Here is a 21,996-nt window from a genome sequence, read left to right on the forward strand (position 1 = left end):
CGCCTGAGACTGAATCGTAGCAGTGCCGCTTTCCATTTGATGACTAGTACTGCTGATGCCACTTACAAAACCTTCATCGAAGAAGCCAAACTTTATGTGCGTCGTGTGGAAGTGTTACCTAAAGTAGGTAACGACATCAGTCAGACATTGAGCAGAACAACCGCCAAGTATCCCATACGACGCGTAGAAGTGAAAACGTTCACCATTGCCTCTGGACTCCGATCCAAGATCGAAGATCATCTTTTCCAAGGACAGTTACCCAAACGTTTGATTGTTGGCATCGTCAAGAATTCAGCTTTCAATGGTGACTATAAAGAAAATCCTTTTGAGTTTCAACATTATAGAGTGTCCAAGATCGAAGTCAGTCGCGATGGCAAGACCTTGTGTACCCGACCTTTCGAACCAGTTTTTAATATCGTCGATAGGACTAAGTCGAATTACTTGAGATCGTACTTGTCCCTGTACGAAGCCACCGGACAGTTAGGAACCAACACCAGTCACGGCATTACGTACGACGAATATGACGGAGGCTATGCTTTGTGGGCTTTTGATTTCACTCCTGACCAGGGCAGCGACGAGGGACATTTCCACCCTATAAAATCCGGCCAGATTCGTGTGGAACTTCAGTTTGCGGCTAGTCTACCAGACACGGTGAACGTCATCCTGTATGCAGAATTCGATAATACCATAGAAATCAACAGTTTGAGAGAAGTCATCCTAGATTACTAGAAACCATGGAAGACTGTTATCCCTCTTTACCTAGTGGAGAAACTTTGGAGATGAAATGTGAGGAGACCGTGGAAGGAGAAGATATCATGATGAAGTCGAGATGGCCAGAACAAGAAGCCCATTTAGTCTGCTGTTTTGCCAAACACTTGGTCGACAAAATGACGGAATTGATCAAGAAAAATTGTTATGGATGTCAAAACGATCATCCCAGTCAAATTCAACACGATAAATGCCTGATGTTAAGTCAAGAAGAAAAATTGGACGAGTATCTGGACGAAGCTTGGAGTCTCATCTCGAACAAAGACGTGTTGCACCAGTGGTATAAAGACTTGCGTGAACATTCTTGTCCACCATTAACCACTCAAGAGATCCATCGTATCGAAGCTCTCCTGAATCAGAGTGAGGAAACAGAACGAATAACCGTTTATTCGTCAGACATTTTCAAGGAAAAAGTCAGGATCGAATTGACGACTTATTATTACCTGTGAAGAAGAAAACAAACACAAATGGATACCTGGGAACTTTATTACCTTTTGAACCACAGTTCGTATACGTCTTCTTGGAATCCCGTCGTCTGTGCTAAAGATGAACTCCCTCATCGCAAACCTAAAGACCATCAAGCTTACGTGATCAACACGGACGACAGTCATCTCCCAGGAACCCACTGGGTAGCCGTCTACTTTCCTCAAGAAGGCTGTGTGGAATATTTCGATTCGTATGGATTGCCCCCTTTGGAAGACGATATCATCGACTTTATGAGAAGAAATGCTCAAACCACCCGATTCAATAATGTGAAATTACAAGGCACAGATTCCTTGGTGTGTGGACAGTACTGTGTGTATTTTCTGCATCATCGCAGCCTGGGCTATTCCTTAGAACATTTAGTGACTCATTTTGATCCTCGTTCTTCTGCTAGAAATGATGTGAAAGTAGATCGATGGTTCTGTGACCATTATGCTTATCTTTTGTCTCAAGCTAGGAAACGTAGTGTCCATCAATGGCCTAATGATTTCCAACAGTGGAAATCACAATTTCATTCACAACGTTGTCAGCCTTGTTTAAAGTAGATTGTATTTGAAGAAAAAAATGTTAGTGATTTGAAAAAAATTGTTTGATGTTATAGTGTTGGATTATTGTTAAAAATGTTGTTGTTTAGTGTTAAGTGATTTTTGAATAAAAATGTTGTGTTTAGAAAAAATGCCTTTGTCTTTTGTTTAGCTATAAGAATGTTGGATTGATGCTCTTTCATTTCTTACTATCCCTCTCATGAACGTTGCGGCTCGAAAACCGTGTGGGGGATGTTTTCCTTCACGTCCGCGCTTTAACTTTAAGAACCGGGTTGTTCCCAGTCTAGCCATCCATTGTCGACTCATCCTCCTAAGAAGATGTGCTCCAAACTAGCTAAGCTCAACGAAGCCTACGTGAATCTGCATAGGGTCAGACACAGTCTGATACCGAAGCCAGAAGAAATAGAGAATGTGAGAATGTTAAAAATCACTGAAGACCTGATAGAAGAACTCTTCCGAGAAGAAATGAACAGGGAGAAAGAAGAATGGACAGAGAAGTACAGACTTCAGAGACAGCAGCAACAGCAGCAACAACAGCAACAGCAGCAGCAGCAGCAGCAGCAACCTGAAGCTGACAGAGGCTTTGTCGATTGTCGTATCGACACCAAAGAATTCTTCTCTTTCCGAAGAAGCAGACCTATCGCCAGAAAGTCTATCCTCAGAGGACATCGCATTCTTAGAAACTAAAAAAGAATGCCATAGCAAAACAAAAAAACAGCCCTTTTCAGGGCTACCCAATACTCTAGAAAAGAAATAACGATCGATTTGCCAATGTGTGTAGGTAGAGTAGTGTGAAAATAAACACTAACTCTTTCTTAAAAAATGTGAGGGTATGTGTTTGTGTGTTTGAGTTTGTGTTTGTAAGTGATAAAGTGGGATGGTGTGGATAGTAGATTAAAAAGATGTTTGTTTTTTTGGGCTGTTTGAGGTGTAAATTTGGGGTTAGATTGGATTGCTTTGCGTATGTGGATAGTCTATTGAAGTGATGGGTAGCATAAAAAAGTGAGTGAGTGTTTCTTTTAGGTCCGCGCGTTGTTGTTTTTTGGTCATGATCTAAGTAAGATGAATTTTATGTTTTTAGGGGGATGTTTTCCTTCACGTCCGCGCTTTCAGTATAAATTGAAACTCGTTCGGCAGTCCAGTTACCCTTGTTGATTGATCAACACAGCCAGAAGAATGACTAGCAGAATAGTGAAACTGTTAGAACTCCAGATGCACCTGGAATATGCCAGGCGGATAGTAAACGAACTATCAGCAGAGGCTATAGTAGAAGAAGCAAGAGTAAAGAAGGAAGAGAAGGAGAGAAGAGAGAGGGAAGAAGAGGAAAAGAAAAGAAAAGAGAGGATGTCGTTCAATATTCCCAAGACAGAGGATTGGGGTGTTGAAGCGAATCATCCTCCCTCTGCGCTCCCCAAAAGAAAGGTGAAAGAAGACTGGGGAAGAAGATGCGTGTGCGGCGCCAGGCCAGGAAGGTGCAACCATTAGATAGGTGCATCAGGAGTTCAAAAAACAGCCCTTTTCAGGGCTACCCAATACTCTAGAAAAGAAATAACTAACAATTTTGCCAGTGTGAAAATAAACACTAACTCTTTATTAATAGTGGAAGTGTATGTGTTTGGGTTTGTGTGTTTATAAGAGCTCAGGTATGTTTGTGTGAATAGTAGATTATGGGTTTCTTAGCAAATGTGGAGAGTATAGTTAGGGTTATATTATATGAAATGAGAAAGTAGGGGGATGTTTTCCTTCACGTTCGCGCGATGTTTGGTCATCATCTAGGTAAGATCCATTTTATGTTTTAGGGGGATGTTTTCCTTCACGTACGCGCTTTTCGTATAAGAACCCACAGTATTCATCGTTCAAACCATTCTGCAAAGAATAAAAAGAAGATGGCGTCAAACCAAATGGACAAGATGCAAACCTTGCAAGACGTTTTAGACAACTTAGGAATAATGGAACAGATGCTAATAAGACTGGTTGAAGACCATTATTCCTATAGTCCCCATCGTGTAAAGATGGAAATTAACAATTTAAGAAAAGCAAAGGACAAGATTAGTGGTGTAATGAAGGAAATAAAGGAGGAGAAGGAGGATGAAGAGGAAAAGATAAGAATAAGAACATGGAACGAAAAAATTGAAAAAGAAGAGGAAAATGAGAAGAGGAAGAAAGAAGAAGAGGAGGAAGAGAAGAAAGAAGAGAAGGAGAAAAAAAAGAAGAGAAAGAGTGTTGGAGATAAAATAAGAATTTGGTGGAGGAAAAGAAGAAATTAGAAGAAGAAAACCCAAAGGCCCTTTTCAGGGCCAGCCATATTTCTCGAAAAGAGATAGCCTTTCCATTGCCTACCCCTTTTTAAAAAATTTTTTTTAAAAATTTTTAAAAAAAAATCCCATGTTAAATTCCCCTTGTCCGTAGAGTGACCCACGATTTATTGCCATGTTAAATTCCCCTTGTCCGTAAAGTGACCCACGATTTTTCTCCATGTTAAATTCCCCTTGTCCGTAGAGTGACCCACGATTTATTGCCATGTTAAATTCCCCTTGTCCGTAAAGTGACCCACGATTTTTCTCCATGTTAAATTTCCATTGTCCGTAAAGTGACCCAGGGGTGTTTTTAATGCTAATTCCCATTGTCCGTAAAGCGCCCCTATATACTACTTACTTTATCAGTGTCCAGATCATCCAGTGATCCACCATACAGTGTTTCTAGATCACAAGCGATTGAACAGTTAAAAAAAATGCATATCTTTTGCTGTCCACACTAAAAAAAATTTGCTCGGAATGCAGAATGCCATGTCACAATCGGACCATTCAGGATGGATTACTAGCGATCTAACACAGACTCAGATTCACTAGTATGATCGAACATAAATTTCTTTAGCTGTTTTACACGCATTCCCACAATCTTAAATTTTTCTATGTTATTGCAAGTGGAATGAATTGCTGAATTTATGTATCATGATCACTGACATTAGCAAGAGACAGTCTCATTGCAACCTGGACACCTCTGTCTGCGTGGGTTCGAGTCTCGGATTCAGCCAATTGGGTATGTAAGAAAGCTTGCCAGTAGCTTCTCGTGGGTCGGTGGTTCTTTCCGGGGGTTTTCCCGGGTTCTTCTTCCACATTAATACTGGCCGCCATGTATAGCCTATCGTGTGCTGAAAAATGGCATTAAACCCTACAACAACAACAAAAATCATTGCCCCCTGGAGAGGTTGGATGAACCTGTACTCAGATGGGAGTGTGTATCTTCCTTCAGATTTTGGTTCTTATAATGTTTCAAAATTATATGTGATTTTTTAAGCATTGAGTTGGTCAGTAAGTTGTATGCCGTAATTTTTCAATCACAGAAATAAATGCATTAATAGTTTTGTAATTCATTATATCATACAAATATTTCTTTACTTTAAATAATGGAATGTTTCATATTCTAACGTGTTAGCACCAAAGGAGATGACCAGGCGCAGGTGTGGTGACCCTTGGCAGTATTTCCCAGGGGGTATCGTAAGCTTACGTCCAACAGGCTTCATTACCAATCAACATTAATTTATGCATTGACACTACCCCCATGTGAATCCCTAGATTGTTTAACAACATTCTAGCAAGTTCAGAGGGCAATCTAGGTGATCTGACTTCTCCCAGGAATTATATATGCCTAAGTCAGGTAATTGAAATCGATCAGTATCTCACGAAGGTTGGATTTCAAATTATACCTCACAACATCTCATCAAAGCCCAGCCATCTCCTCAATTATATAGAAAAAAATTTTTTTGTCGTTATGAATCGAACATGTACTGATTGACCACTATTGTGATTATGCAGTTAGATGCTCTACGAGTGTGCCACATTCCTAGTTTCATTATCATATACTTAGAACTTGTATATATGATTACACATTGCTGGAAAAAATGATGCACTCCTTCCCCACATTTGGGTATGAAAATCAGCTGCCATTTTTATTACTCAGCAGTTTTGCTGAATTAATAACAATAGTGCCCACTTTTCATACCAAAACCTGGACTATTTTATGTCTAGAACATGACTTATTACTATAATAAAATCAAATGCAGATTGTTTTTTGTTGTTAGTAATTTGTTATGAAATGATGAATCGTAAATCGCTAGCAATGGACCATTGGACTGTTTACAGTGTTATGTATATTTGATTTAATTTAATTGTAAGTTTTAAAAACCTTTTATTTTTAATTTCATTACATGTCAGAGTAGTGTAATTTTGTTTACTAGGAATTTGATATTCTCCAGAAATTAGTTTGACCTGACTGTTAGTCTTAAACACTGAACTTTGTATCATTTATTGACCTAGTTCTTGGCCTTGATTGAAAATCAAGTTAACAACTTTTGTTCATTTTTAATGTGTGAATGATAATAGTGAAATCGAGGCTGTACTGGAATACGTGACCTTAGACATGTAGATGCCTTCTAAACCAGTCTGGAATGTGATCACATGACACTCATACGGGTATCTCTTTTGCGCATTATTTGTCTGTATAACCTTTGTTTATAGAGAAATTGGTCAGTCAGGCTTCTAAACGCTGGGACGCAAGGTGTTTGTTTTGTTTGTGACTAGTTTGGAGTTACATTTGAATGTTTATTCAAATTATTTGGATTCTAATTGATTAATTTTCCTGGAAATATTTGAGTGCTCATACTGAATTCTTGGACAAAGACATTTCTTTAAATTTTATTTGGAAATTCAAACACTGGAATATTATTGTCTGTGGAATAACAAAGAACTGTAGACACTACAGCACCATATTGACTACAGTTTATGTCTTCGCCTTCCATTTTGGATTTTTCATCAGGACTTGAACTCAAATTTCATTAGAACATTTCATTACTAGGACTTCTAAAATTTAATTTGTGGATTATTCTTGGATTATTTTTGGATTTGATTCTTAACACCATAAGTTCTTATTTTTTTTTCATTTTTACATTGTTTTTCCAAGGAATGAAATTATTTGTTAAATTTTTCAAAGCTTGTTTTCACTCATTCTTTTGTTACTGTTTATCAGAGCCTAAACATGTAACATAAGAACAGTCTACGGTCCAGACATAAAATAGCCCATTAGCCATACTGAAGAGAAATAAGTTGAAGTCCCCTCGTGGCCAAACACCAAGTAAGTATGGGGGGGGGGTGTAGGCAGCAGATATAGGCATTACAAATAAGATGTGCAAGCACAAGCCATGAAGGAACTCGTATCCTGATTTTGTATAATGGTATAACACAGACAGACAAAATCAGTGCACATTGCATTGCAAGTAATCCCAACTTCTTTCCCATCAATGTTCTAGACTCTGGGAGGTGGGGTGTCTTGGTGATAATTGCTACCATGCTGTTTAATTGGGGACTTTAGTCCCAGCGGAGGTATCTCCCTTAATGCACCTTTTGATGTAGGATTTGAGATACTGAAATTTTACCATTCTATTGAATATTAAATGGACACTGGTGGAAATTCTATTTCTACCTGTGTATCGCTAGCGATCTCTGGTAAAAATTGCAAAATTCATGAAAGCATTGTTTGTCACATGGGCCTGTTGATCCAATCATTAACCATTTGCGACTGTTCATTGCTCGTGAAGTCACTGTATACTAATCTAAGTTGATTAAATTATATATTTGCCTTAATTATATAATGGAGGAGTTTTCAAGATTATCTGTGATCAAGCCTTTGAGCTCCAGCATTGATCTTGATAGAAGCGCTGGATCAATCTGCAGGTAACAAATTTACAGTTACTCAACCATATTCATAAGGCCAAGAACGAGTTTAGGGGGTGATGATGCATGTGTGGTCAGCATTCAGAATAAAGCAAGATGATATTTTCGTCGATGTTACGATGAACAACAAGCCAGCAGCAACAGTCATCAATTATCTAGCAGGGTCACTAGCAATCCATGGATAAATATACTTTTTCAGAATAGAAATATTCTAATAGATCTGCGATGCAGAAAAATAAACGAATGGGCTGAAGGTGCAAGAGAAAATGCAACCACAATAAAAGATCCCTGAGTTGGAAAATAAAATAAAATTCCCAATACAAGAACAGAAAACAACCAATGAGATCTTGTACATGTCGAAGTATAAATCGAGGGGTATGGAGATAGTAATGATTGACCACAATGCTCATGCATGGACCACGAGTATAACAAAATTTCCAACTAGAAATTAATTTTTTTTATAGATTTTACTTGGTGAACTTTATTGTACAGAATCTCTTTATAAACAAATTATTAAGGTTGCGCTAAAATACACAGAGCCGACACAGATCTAGTAAAACAATTGTGAAATAATTGTTTTACTATCTCATCTGTCCTTGCTCAGTTGGCTGAACAGAAAAATTCATGGCGACCAAAACGTATGGAATTTCTTGAAGATATTCAGTGCTTATGTATTGAACATGGACACGGAGGTCTCTGGAATACTAAATATGATCACAAGGATGTTATCTCGATTGACATGGTTGAATGTTATCCCGGAAGCTTTCTTGGAATAGGTGAATATAGGCCTTATTTTGAGAGAATTTGGCATCCAACACATGAAATAACTCAAGTTGAGATAACTAGCCTGCTGATTTTAATTTCACTGGATTTGCTGAGATCGAATCAGTCAAATTTGGCTGAGAATGTTCATCTGGTTATTGTTGCTTGGTTTGGTCATCATTTTAAGGAACCAAATTCAGAGATAGACAGCTGCGCAAAGAATGAACACTGTTGGGCGCTAATAGTGCTGTTGAGATATATGCTTTATGCAAAGATATTTTTATCACTGACAGTGAGGCAGTAATTTTATATAGACCACAAACCGAGGTTTGGCATTCAAACCAGAAAGCAACGGCACCCAGGATGTATCATTTGCCAATGATATAGGTTGAAAAATCATTGGTAAATTTAAACATGGAGCCTTATTTGGTAATAAATGATGTCATACAAGATTGATCATTGACGATGCAGAACTCAACTTTATAAAATGTATTTATGGATAGAGAACTTGTAAATCTACCAGATGGAACCAAACTAGAAACTATTATCAGCTTCTATGATGGTGATTCGCTGCATTTTACTCATGTAAGATCTTCAGTGCTCACTTATATATCAATAAACCTGCTATCGATGATCATCCAATTTCCAAAGGATGCTGTCAGTCGCCACGCACTCATTTTCTATCAGCAAGTCTGTCGCTAGTGATCCAAACATAATGCCGCTAGATAAATTTCCTAAGGGCAGTGTTCCATGCCGAGTTCCCATGCTACTGGGAAATCAGGGAAAAAGTTGAGAGAAATGATAATTTTTTTCTGACCGTTAAAAGTCATTGAATTTTGCAAAGTCAGGGAAAACCCCAGGAATTTTCCACCACCACTTGACACCTGAAACAATCACGTAATTGAGTCACAACTAAACTGATCATTAGTTAAATTTATCTAGTTCTAACCAGAATATTTGGAGGGTGCAGTATGGATCATTTGAAACCAAAGCCGAAACCGAAAGTTTAACTACACCTTCGGCCGAAAGCGAAAGCGAAAGATAAATCGAAGTTGCCGAACTCAAGATTTATTAAATAGACCTGGGTCATGATGCAATGCTACACTTCAACAACCGAGTAGGGTAACATGTCGACAACGATCAGGGGTCCATGATGCACTTATCAATTCTCTGAACTGCAACGTGGTCATCAGGCCAGACCATTCTGCTCTCGACCATTGATGTCAAGGACGACTGCACAAAATTCGGTAAGGCATGTTTAGTCGCTTTCTCTTCCATCATCATCTTTTTCGAGGCACGCTCTGCTCCGTCGTTCATGGACCTCATGAGATACGTACCATGGAGCTCCGTGTGGCAGCTGACCAGATGACCTTTCAAGTCTGAAACTGTCTGAAGTCTTAGTTTATCGCTGCCAAGTGATAACATTTTGTTGCATTCTTTGTACTGCGCCTAGCATGCATCAGAACCGATTTTTGTGATGTAACCCCACACTGCATTTTTCGACATTCTTTGCGGTGATTACCTAATCCGTTTATTATTAACTTTAATTTTCTGCCTCACACAGATTAACTCGCTACAGTTTAACTAACTGAAATTATCAATATTGTCCGACTTCGAAAACTCGGTATTCAACACGCGAGTAGACGGAAATGCAACAGTGCCTAGAATTGCCTAGCGCCGACTGACCGGCCGACAAGCAGAGTAATAGACGCAGCATGAGCGTTGCATTCTGAAAGTTAAAATAGATCTTCAGCTGATGACCGAAAGTCAATATCAGTTTCAGCCGAAACCGAAAGCAAACCGAAAGCTTACTTTTTGGCTTCGGCCGAAACAGGAACTATGCCGGCGCCGAAACCGAAACCGAATTTCGGTCGGTCTCTAGTTTGGGGACAGATTTAGCGAATTACAAGAAGACAAGTTGATTTTACAGAAAATTCAGTCCTTGTTTATACAACAGTATATAATTTTGAAGGTCTTTTGTCAAAATAAATCAACCCTTTTGAAAATGTTATTTAAATGATGAATTTTTAACCAGATCATCTTAAGGAGATTAGGTCGTTTGAAAAATCTTGTTTGGGATTTTATTGGCACAGATAAATTCAGGGATTAACTCTTTTCAAGAGTCTAATTACATGTAGTTGCATTTTTTTTAATGCAGTAATAGGAAATGTTACATTCTATGAGATACACACACACACACACACACATATATATATATTGTATACACAATGTATATATATTGCTGTAGAATTCTTTAGAATTAAAAGTTTGAAAGGAAACAAAACATAATTTATGTTCATTATGTTGTTCCCACGTTGCGACAGTGAACATAATGCTGCAGAATAAAGTTCAAATTTGTATTCTGTACATTGAAATGACTTTACATGCCAATTTATAGGATTGTAATCAGACTTGTTTCGTGTGATACATTTTGAGGTTTTGTACATGATCATCTTTTCTGACTTCAATGTTTTTGGAGAGTTTTAAAAGAGAAACATCTTTAGATTTAGAAAATGCATGTTTTATAATCAAAATGTTCTTTAATTTCATTCAGTAATTCTCATATGTGAACCTTGAAAAATATAATTTCATCCTGGAAATAACCTGGAAATTTATCTTTAGAAAAGCATGGGAACTTGTCCATGGGGGCACTGGCAAATAAAAAACAAGATGAAACTTGATTATTCTGAGTCTGCAGATTATAAACCTGTTCCCGGGTAATACAGTAATAGACATTTGTCGAAGCCATCATTGGTACCATTGGTGTATGATCCTGTATCGCAACATAAAACGGTTTATCTGAATGGTTCTGGAAAAGCTTATATATACCCACGTTAAAATTGTTTAGGGATTCAGATATGATAGTACTAACCCCAACTCATTGACTTGCCAGGGAGATGAAGCAGCGAGGTGTCTCATACTTGTCACAGTTTCTTTCGATGGCATGGTGATGCATGGACTCGTGAAAGAATGGGTGAGAAATATATTCCTAGAATCATTATCTGGGATGAGATATGCATGGTACACAAGAACACCTTTAAAATGTTTTTTGACTGGTTATTGACAAAATCAATGGCAATTATCGTGTGGTTTTCATGGTCAGCCACCACCACCAACCACCTGAGAGCTAAAAGAGCTAATACAACTGTAGTCTGACAAGATTCAGTGTGAGATACTGCATGAGGTAATTCCAGAGACTACAACTGATGATTTCTGGAACTTATGGTGGCCTGGCCATCTTATAGTCACCTCAAGGAAAATAGTTCATGATTCACTTCAACATAAATTATTCTCACTTCACAGCGAAAGATTTCCAGATCTTCCAGTCCCATTGTGTTGTCGTCCAGCAGATACCTGTCAGCAGAATGTTGATGTTGAGATTCCCTGTGTGCTAGCAAACAATGGTTCGTCGAGGAAACAAAAGCTCAATCTCAATGATGTCATTGTTGTCCCTGTGAATGTTGTTGAGAAAGTGCTAGCGGAGCCAGCAAGTGCTAGCACTCCAAGGGGAGATTTGCAATCCCCATGGACTTTAGGATATGCTATAACCATTCGTTTGTCACAAGGACTAACAATCTCAGTTGCCAATATCACATTGAATGGTCAAATATAGTGTACTTAGCAGTATGGAGGGTTACGAAAATGTCTCAACTACGGAGGGTTATCATAGATAATTGCAAGATGGCTGTGGAAGGTAATCAAGTTCAGAAAACCAGTGATGCAGCATTTTACACTGTGTGAAAAAATTATTTGGTTATCAGCAAAACGACAAAAAGCATAAATGTGAGTTTGATCTTGATGTTGAGTTCATCATGGAGTTGAAACAATGACAAAACAATCACTGTGCATGCTGTAACACAGTAATGTTGTGGCAGTTTTTGTCTAATGACCCATGACAATTTACCATGGACAGAATCAATAATAGTCTCGGACACACACGTGTGAACATGATGTTCACTTGTATTGAATGTAACCAACATCAGGGCACAAGCACCTTGGAGCTGGTGCTTTGATTTGCTAGCAAATCCATGCTGCTGGTAATTGTGTATTTTCAGTATTTTTTTAAATTGTTCTCCAACAAATCCACGCTGATGAGCCATTGAATCTAGTCTGTAGATTGCAGGCCTGCCTGTAGATCTTACCACATTGGAAATTTTATGTGTGGTTAGACTCCAAATAGAATCGATTGCTTTTTTTTATACCACCTTCAAGTTCAGTTGTTTCATATATATATACCTGAAAGTCATGCTACCGAGTACTGGTGAGAAAGAGTCTAGTCACTGGCGTGCACTCACTGGTATGTGTTTCTTCAAGATTGCATTGATGGGCTTCATAGAAATTCCACAAGTGACTTCATTGCTTAACGCAGCACTCACACTAGATAGTCTTGCAGCCCATTCATGAGATCTGTCCATGCTGAGTAATTCCTGGGCATATCAGTCGATTGCAAGTGTTGATTAAATCATTCAACAATTGCCTGATCACAGGGTCATCGCCTAATTTTGACATTGTGTTGCTTCATCAGTGATGTAACCGCTCCAAACATTTTTTTGCCATGATCATCCTATAGCAACTGTGGTCATCGCAGGCCAGTGCATAGAAACACCGAAATGCCAAAACCCATATTTTTATGTTTGTGAACGACATATACGAGTTACATTAGTATCATTGGGGCAAGAACAAAATAACTGCCTGGTAAACTTCGTTGGGTGTGCTAACATCAAACCGTCTGTACTGAATCATTTTAGGCCATGGCCGATAGATTTGCAATATTTCCTGTTGGACCAGCCAAACTGCAGCAGCAGCACGTGTGACACCTGCCACATCAGCGAGTTTCTAATAGCCGCTTGACCCCACCAGTATCCTCTTGAACTATAATAAATTGATTCCCCATTATTAATTATCGGTAAATAATTGCCAACTCCTACCGCTAGTTTACTGCTTATTGCTGATCTTATCAACCACTTGGCGAGTGATTCTCTGAGAGATTTATTTTTTTACAGACTTCAGCATGTGAATCAATTCAGCGTCTGTGATATGTCATTGTGTTGTAGATCTCAATTTTTATACGTGATGTAATGAGTATGGCATGCTTGATCAATCACATTTCTTGGATACTCTCCTGGTTTTGGTTGATTTTTTTTTCATCAAGTCAGATATCAAATCAGGTTCCAGGACCACAATAATTATATCCTGGAAAATGCATCTCACCAGGATACTTAGCCCATGGAGTCCCTGGCAATCTCCTAAGTGAAACAAATTTGTATTTTTTTAAACCACGCTTCACTTGCCTGTAAGTGCACATTAACGATTCTTTGTTGTCACTGTTGTTAATTCGTTGGTATCGGTGAATCCTTTGCATCAAACACAATATAAATTCATATACTTTATCATATTTGTGCAACATGAAATGTTATTGGCTTTTCTGCAGTACGAGAGCAGGAGCCATCAAGTACCATCCAGCATTGGCAAATTCCATTCGAGGAATTACCATCGGTCCTGCTGGGTCTGGTAAAACTCAGTTGTTACTTATCTTGGTAATGAGATGGTTCAAGTGAGGCAAACTTTATTTAGTGGCACTATCCATGGATGATCAGTGATGCTATAGTGCTCTTAAGGAATTCAACAAAAGTGCGAAGTGGCTGGAAGAGGATGATGATGATATTATTTATTTTATCACTGACATCAATAAGGCTCCGTTGGGTTGAAGATCTTGATGGTGACATTAACAATCTAGTAGTATACAAGGATGTCATGCTCGACAAACAGACAAATCTGGCTTGGTTATTTTCATGAAGTAGATCTAAAAACACCAGCTTGATCCTATGTCACACAACATTAGAGATTCCAAAGTCATCGGAGATAACTGCAATCATTTGGTTGTCTTCACTGGTGTTGATACACACATGCTGCTAAATATTCATCAGACTTGGTGTTTCAGTGATATGGATATGATTCACATTTGCAGAGGGAGCCACATGGGTTTATTACTATCAATCTGCCTGATCTTCAGTCACGATATTGCATTGTTCTTGATAAAAATTTTGGTTGAGAGACCTGTTGCCGGCAGCTACTATCTTTATGCTTGTGGTCCAGCACCTGGCTGTAAACAGCAGTGCCGACAATCAGTGACGATCTTCCACCAGTTTTTCCCTGATCATCTACAGCAGCAGGGAGGGACAGCGCATAGGTCTATGGTCCAGCCTCCAGATGCATTAGAGGCTTTGATTTATCATTCTTGACCTTGTATGTCCATTTTTGCCTCCTCTGATTATGTTCTCTAATTCTTAGACCTAATGGTCTGTCCAACCTCACTGCTGCTTCTTGTGATACACAAGCATCACATCCATGAATATTAGCCCCAGATTATCTGATATGTCTAGTTCATCTGATGTGTCCAAACTACTCTCGAAAAATCAGTTTATAATTAAGTACATGTATTGCTGTTTACCATTAGTTAACCATACTGTATGTAAAGCCCATCATCATTGGAGATTATGCCAAATCTAATTTTATTTGTTAATTTCAAGTGATTTTATTTTATCATTATTTTTTATCTGTAATCTTCCTTTTATTACCTGACCATAAGCATTTAATCCTTCTCATTTCCTTTCTTTTAAATAAGGAAAAACAAGGTTGGTAGAACTTCTTGTTTATTATAATAATACGTACAGACTCAACAAATCTAACTAACCATTGGTATTAGTACATGGTTTTCAAAATAGTAGCAATACATCTTGATATATATTTCTATACAGTTTTCTATATTGCAATTTATTGCAGTATAATTTTAACTGGCAATACTATTTTTAGCTGGCAATATGATTTCGGCTGGCAGTATGATTTCAGCTGGCAAAAGTACTTTTAGCTGGCAATACTACTTTTAGCTGACCATATGATTTTAGCTGGCAGTGCTGCTTTTAGCTGACCATGTGATTTTAGCTGGCAGTGCTACTTTTACCTGACCGTATGATTTTAACTGGCAGTACTACTTTGATCTGACCATGTGATTTTAGCTGACAGTACTACTTTTAGCTGACAATATGATTTAACTGGCAGTGCATTTAGCTGACCATATGATTTTAGCTGGCAATACTACTTTTAGCTGACAATATGATTTTAGCTGGCAGTGCTACTTTTAGCTGACCATTTGATTTTAGCTGGCAGTGCTACTTTGATCTGACCATTTGATTTTAGCTGGCAATACTACTTTTAGCTGACAATATGATTTTAGCTGGCAATACTGCGTTTCAAAGTCTTATTCTTAATTAAGTAAAAGATATAAACTTGTAACATTGGCAGTTTCAATCTAAACTTAAGATAGCACAAATTGAGGCAATCCACTTAGGATTTAAAATGTTGATTTAATACTATCTTTGCTCATGAAAACAAGATATCAGACTTCATGGTTATTTATGATTTGTTTTTGTCCAGTTTAACAGCACTGTCACCACCTAAATGGCAATATCATGACAAGGAAATGGGAGCTAAGTGCCTTTCCTAAGGACACACTAAGGCAATCAACCTGGGGTGGTATGGACCGGCATCTAACCTGAGAACCTTGGATTATGAATCAAGTGCTCAACTCTCTGAGCTAATGTGGCCTTTTGTTATTACATGTACATGTATATGAACTCTGTACAAAAAAATCAATGTTTGCTTTCTTTTAGTTGGTAACTGCATGGTTTGAAGAATAATTGAAACTTCATGTAATTTTACTTTTGTTTTTATCCAGACATTATACATTACTAATTGTTTTCTGTATTATATTTATTTGCAAAGTCAAAAGTACTCTTTGAAAAGTACTTATACCAGTACTTGTAGTTTTAATTAGGAAAGCCAGAAGTACTTGTACTGTACTTGTACTTAGACACTGAGCAAAGCAGAAGTATTGCATGCTTAATTAGTTTAAAAACACACAGTCCCGTGCTTGTTTCATACCGTATTGCTTTGTTAATAGTAGAGATCAGGATCTGTCTCATTTGATTTGCTCTGATCCAACACTCAGTTCCATTTTGATTTCACAAGAAACTTCTGGATGAAACATTTTGGGAAAGGTTTGCACTATAAATAGTGTGTGTCTGTGTTGGGTGGGGGTACACACAGTTTTCATGGGAGCAATCAGTAGAGTAAACTTAGACCCTGATGTATTAGTGCATTATGCAACAGAAATCATGATCTGTATTGTATGCAGTTGGACCAGACTTGTAAGCAAGTATATATCATATATATGTTTCACATGGATACAAATATCATAGAAATTTTTGAAATAATTTCTTTGACACATATTTTCAAAATTAAAAGTCTCTGCATCAAAATGCTATGATATAGACAGTTAACCATATGGATAAGTGAAGAAAGAAAAAATCTTTTCCAAAATGGTTGGTCACAAGCATGCCAACAAATGTGAGGTGATTTGATAAGTACTTCAGGAGCCAGTCTACTGTAAATTATTGATTGGTTGACTATTTTTGCAATTTTTAAACTTCCCTTTGAATGCTATTTGAAAGAAATGTGGTAACATTTGAGAAAGTAACTAGTTGCACAAAATTTAAACATGAAATACATGACAAAATATGCATTATACTGAAAATATTCCACCAGAGTTCATGTCCTAAGTTTCTGCAGTTTTAAATGCTCAACCAGAGGTCATAACTTGTTTTCTGCAGCTTACTTTCCAAAAGATTCAGTAGGGTTACATATTTGGAGAATATTGTAATTAAGTTTCAAGGCATGCTATTACTTCAAAATTTTCATTTGAAACATCTGTATATACAAGTATAACACTGTCTGGAGGAACAATGAAAATTTACTGTGATCTAGATTTGGTCACCTTATAATGGGAAACATTATGTGAAAATATATAATTCAACCAGTACAATGGGGTACATGACTATATTTATGCTATATGAGTGACTGTGTTTTACTGAGGCCCTTTAATAGTCAGGAGCTACTTCATACTGAACATTTCATTTTATACATTTGTAAAAATTGGTGGCTTCATTTGTAACTTATTTTCTTACTTCATAGCATTTGTGAATTTAATTTTGTCAAAAATATTGTTTTAATAAGGAAGTAAAGATGTAATACAGGTAAATTCCATTACAACGCGATGCTTGGTGTCCAAAGAATAACATCGCAATATAAGAAGAATTGTGTTAACAAATTTTTTGAAAAACTTCCTCATAGAAAATGTGCATTGAAATTTCAGTGTGATCAGTTTTAAATAACGTCATGATCATATAATCTGCTAGGGATATGAATAACTGGCTTTTCTGATGGCATGTATTTAGAGAGGTCATCTTAAATTAAAAAATGGGAGCCATGTTGCCATTGCATTATAAGTGAAATTGCATAATAGCGAATTGCATTATAAGAGGTTTTACTTGTACTGGGCATCGTGTTTTCTTTTAACCCATATTGATAAACCAATTCAGAGATCAATAATAGACTAATTGATAGCCCAATTTAAGCACCGTGGTTTAATTTTGGTCATATTTGTAGAATTGCAGTATATCTATTATCATTTTATAATGATGGGCATTATAATGAGGAACAGCTATATTTGCACAATCAATAAGAATACAAACCTCTCTATATCCAAGATACAAACCTCTTTATATTCAGAATAATAACCACTCTATATCCAGAATACAAACCTCACTACATAGAAATCCAGAATACAAGTGTGACTATATCCAGAATACAAACATCACTATATCCAGAATACAACTTCACTATATCCTAAATATAAATTTACCTATATCCAACTTAGAAGACAGCAGTTAATTATGATTGCTGTAGAGTAATGGTTTTTATAGACTTGGATGGTGTGAAGTTACTTCACTTGCCGGTACTCATAGAAATTATTTACCTGTGTCAGCAGAACGTATACAGGAATGAAATCCTACCTACTTTGTTCCCAGCATCAGCCTTCAAACTTTCAGAAAATTTCTTCCAACCAATGTATTTCCATATTTTCTGTTATTAAGTATTGTATATGTGAAAATAAATTATTTGCAGTTTATCAACATCATAAATTGCACAGATGTACAAGGGAAAGGATGGAAGGGGCCAGTAGTGAAATATACCATGAAAAACAAAAATGGGAGTTGTGTGCTCTCCATGCCCTAAATAATGTGCTTCAGGACAAAGAGGCATTTACAAAGAAAGACCTGGATGAAATCTGTATAAGGTACTGTATTTGTTTACTACTCATTTCATTATTTGACTTGTTAAACAAATTCTCTGCTTATTTGTCCACCTATTGATTCTCTACACAATTTTTTAAAGAATGCATTGGTTATCACGTTAATAGATTATTAAAAAATTATGTGTGTATAAATAAGTATAAAGTGAATCTTTTTATACTTGGTTCTTTTTTAAATGTGGGGTTTGTGGAAGTACTTGAAGAATAATTGTATTTTTGCCTAAAAAAATCCATAAAAAATTGGTACCTCTGAAGAGGCCACTTTTTTATAAAGCTAGCTTTGTTACTGCAGAATGGGTGGCCTCTTAAGCAGAGGACCACTATACACAGAATAAGAAGCACATTTTGGCCTTCCATTACTTCTGTACATGTATAAAAAACGTAAGCACATATATTTTTCAGTTTCTAATTGAATGATTAGTGCCACTATTTAACCATTTTTTTGTTTGTTTGTTTCTGCCTTGTTTTCACTTTTCTATCTTTAAGGGTAATCATTACTCGTCACAGTGACAAAAATGCCAACCATTATCACTACTTTTCCAACATGTCATATATTAATGATGAGAAATACTGAATTAATTTAACCTTACAAGGCAGAATTGTTTGAAAACATTGATTTGTGTAGTTTTCTCTCAAATAATCAAAATATTTACGATTTAATAAAACAAGTGTGAAAACAAAATGAATACAATTTTAATACATAACCCCTCATTATCAAAAGTATTTGTTAAATAAAAGCCCTTCACTATTTTTTTCAGTAAAGGTTTGTAAATTATTTAAATTTTCACACTATGCAAAGATCTGAATTGATGTATTACATGTAGTACAGTTATATAATTTTTGTTTTGAAACTTTTCACAATTAAAGATTGCTGCATGAGAGATCAATTCTTATCACAAAAGATATTTTTGGGGGCGATTGGACTTTTTGTAACATGTTAAGGCACTAGCCTTGCAGAAATCAATGACCATCCACCACTATAACAACTCAAGAATTAACATCAGCTACAAAGTAATTATAACTGTCCATAGGAATGAAAGTCTACATTCACATGTTTCAAGTTTCCAATCTATCATACATTGAACCAGTTTTTTGGAAAGTTGAACAACAGTGATCCAGCTGGGCAGAAATAGCTGGACTTTTTCCTTCTCTTCCTAGTCCCCATGCTCTCTGCTCATTAAGAACCCTCCCATCAACCTCTGTTCAGAGCACTAAAACATCTTAAATCTGTGTTGTTTTCTATTTATTCTGCTTATGTTTCTGTCTATTTTGATGCAGGATGTGTGGTTGTCAGTTTATTTATTGTAGGATGTACTGTTGTGTATTTATAATGTAAGATGTGTTGTCAGTTTCTAATTCACTTAAATAAGAAATTCATGTCTGAAACACTGGGACCAGAAACTTGATGGAAGAATGGACTACATAGAGCTCCTACAGTCTGCAAATTTTAGCTGTCTAGTCAGTTAACCACCAACATTTTTATAAATAATGTAACATTTTTACAAATTTAACTTTACTGGCCTATTGGATTTGATTGTAAATAGGTCCATGGTAACAACCTGACAATAACTTATGGGTAATTGTTTGCATTCAACAGCTTGATTGTAAATATGCTTTTATTACCAGGGTCCAGTGATCATTTAATAGAGTCGATTTATCATAAATATTTTGGGGTTGTTGTTAGGTTTTTTCTTCAAATAAAACTTGTACTTTAAAAATCTAAACCATCAGTTTGAACCACAAATCATGACGATTGTCCTATCTTACATATTGGAGTAGGAAAAAGATTTTTGAAGACCTATTTTTAAGTGGACACAGATTGTTGTCATGAAAAAAGGCATAGCATGAAATTAATTTTAAGTTTATATTTTTAACTTTATTTTGTTTCATGGAGACTAATTTTCAAAATCGGATAGGGGCCCACCAGGCCAGTATGAATAATAATGATATCCATAGCTTACTCTGTATACACTCATACAAGTCAGATCTGACTGCAAACTGCATAGACACAAATCTGCCATTTCATACTGTTCTGGCAGATCAGGTTCTGTGCAGTTTGTTGGGCCTAACCAGTAGAAATAACAACATACCTGGTAGATCCTGAGCTGCTGATGCATTTAATATGTGACTTTATTGCCTAAAGACTTCACTTTTCCTTTCTTTTGTTTTTCCTTTGTGACCAATCTGGTGGCCTAGTGATTAGAGTGCCTGCCTTGGATGCAGGAGGTCACAGGTTTGAATCTCAGCCAGGTCATACCCAAGACTTATAAAAATGGTACTAACAGTTGCCTTGCTAGGTGCTCAGCATTAAGAGGTTATTTTATTGGACTGGTAAGCCTGGTGTCTGGATATTGTGACTGGGTGGGACATCATGCTACATGTCTGTGGCATGATGCCCCATTGCTAGATATCACTATAAACTTTCACACTATAGGCATCGTAGCGATATGACTGATTTTTTTTAAAAGCTACGTTAAAAATCTAAATCACTCACACTTTCCCTTGTTATTGTATCCAAAATCATTTTCCATTATGAAATATTTGTATACAGTGGAGTATTTTTTAACAATTGCAGAACAAGTTATGTTATCAATGTATGGTAGGCCTCTGGGCAAGTTATGTTATCAATGTATGGTAGGCCTCTGGGCAAGTTATGTTATCAATGTATGGTAGGCCTCTGGGCAAGTTATGTTATCAATGTATGGTAGGCCTCTGGGCAAGTTATGTTATCAATGTATGGTAGGCCTCTGGGCAAGTTATGTTATCAATGTATGGTAGGCCTCTGGGCAAGTTATGTTATCAATGTATGGTAGGCCTCTGGGCAGGTTATGTTATCAATGTATGGTAGGCCTCTGGGCAAGTTATGTTATCAATGTACGGTAGGCCTCTGCCCGAATTCAACGTAGATTAGTCTTGACCGGGCATCTAGACAACCCCTTGTGCTCCAGTCAGAATATTTGTTAAAATCTTGATTGATATCATCATAATAAAGCCTTAGTCAGATAAAAGTATAAATGGAAGTTAGTTAAATTAGGATACCGTATCATTTCAGATCTGTAAAACAGTTGTATTAGATCTGTTAAACTCCATATATGTATAAAGATGCCAATGGCTTTATCAGTGTATGTGCTAAATGACTGTTACTTACTTTTTGATTACAGCCTTTCACCAGATAAATTTATCAACCCACATCGAAGTGTTCTGGGTTTGGGCAACTATGATGTAAATGTGATAATGGCAGCACTCCAGCTAAAAGGTCTTTCCTGTGTCTGGTTTGATAAGAGAAGGTATGCCTATGTAAAAGAACTGACTGCTTGATAAAACAGAGCTAGAAAATCTACTGATATTTGTTTCATCTGTCTGATCTGATGCACAGATTATTTCTCCTTAAGTTCATATATGGGCTATGTAAAATGTTATTAAAAGTACCATCATATCAAAATTGAGTCCAGCCTCCCATAATTGTTGCATCCTGTTGATAGCCACCCCCATCAATAGC

The 21,996-nt window shown here is 36.9% G+C and overlaps 1 protein-coding gene across 9 annotated transcripts in view; it reads left to right on the plus strand.

The window, feature by feature from the left end:
• LOC149772746 (josephin-1-like) overlaps positions 1–21,996 on the plus strand; it is a 58,295-nt gene that overhangs the window by 31,094 nt on the left and 5,205 nt on the right. For 3 of the 9 annotated variants that reach the window (XM_089947385.1, XM_089947386.1, XM_089947387.1), the window contains exons 2-3: positions 18,311–18,482; positions 21,659–21,784. In XM_089947385.1, coding sequence (XP_089803511.1) covers positions 18,352–18,482; positions 21,659–21,784 — 257 coding nt within the window. In that variant the 5' untranslated portion in view covers positions 18,311–18,351. Of the gene's footprint in view, positions 1–4,813; positions 5,031–5,051; positions 5,454–9,262; positions 9,535–13,382; positions 18,483–21,658; positions 21,785–21,996 lie in introns of those variants that run through there. The other 6 variants (XM_089947383.1, XM_089947382.1, XM_089947380.1 and 3 more) reach the window with 5 other exon arrangements.

This window comes from Sinohyriopsis cumingii, unplaced genomic scaffold (assembly GCF_028554795.1).
Source record: "Sinohyriopsis cumingii isolate HCF-2022 unplaced genomic scaffold, ASM2855479v2 utg001180l, whole genome shotgun sequence".
NCBI lineage: Eukaryota > Metazoa > Mollusca > Bivalvia > Unionida > Unionidae > Sinohyriopsis > Sinohyriopsis cumingii.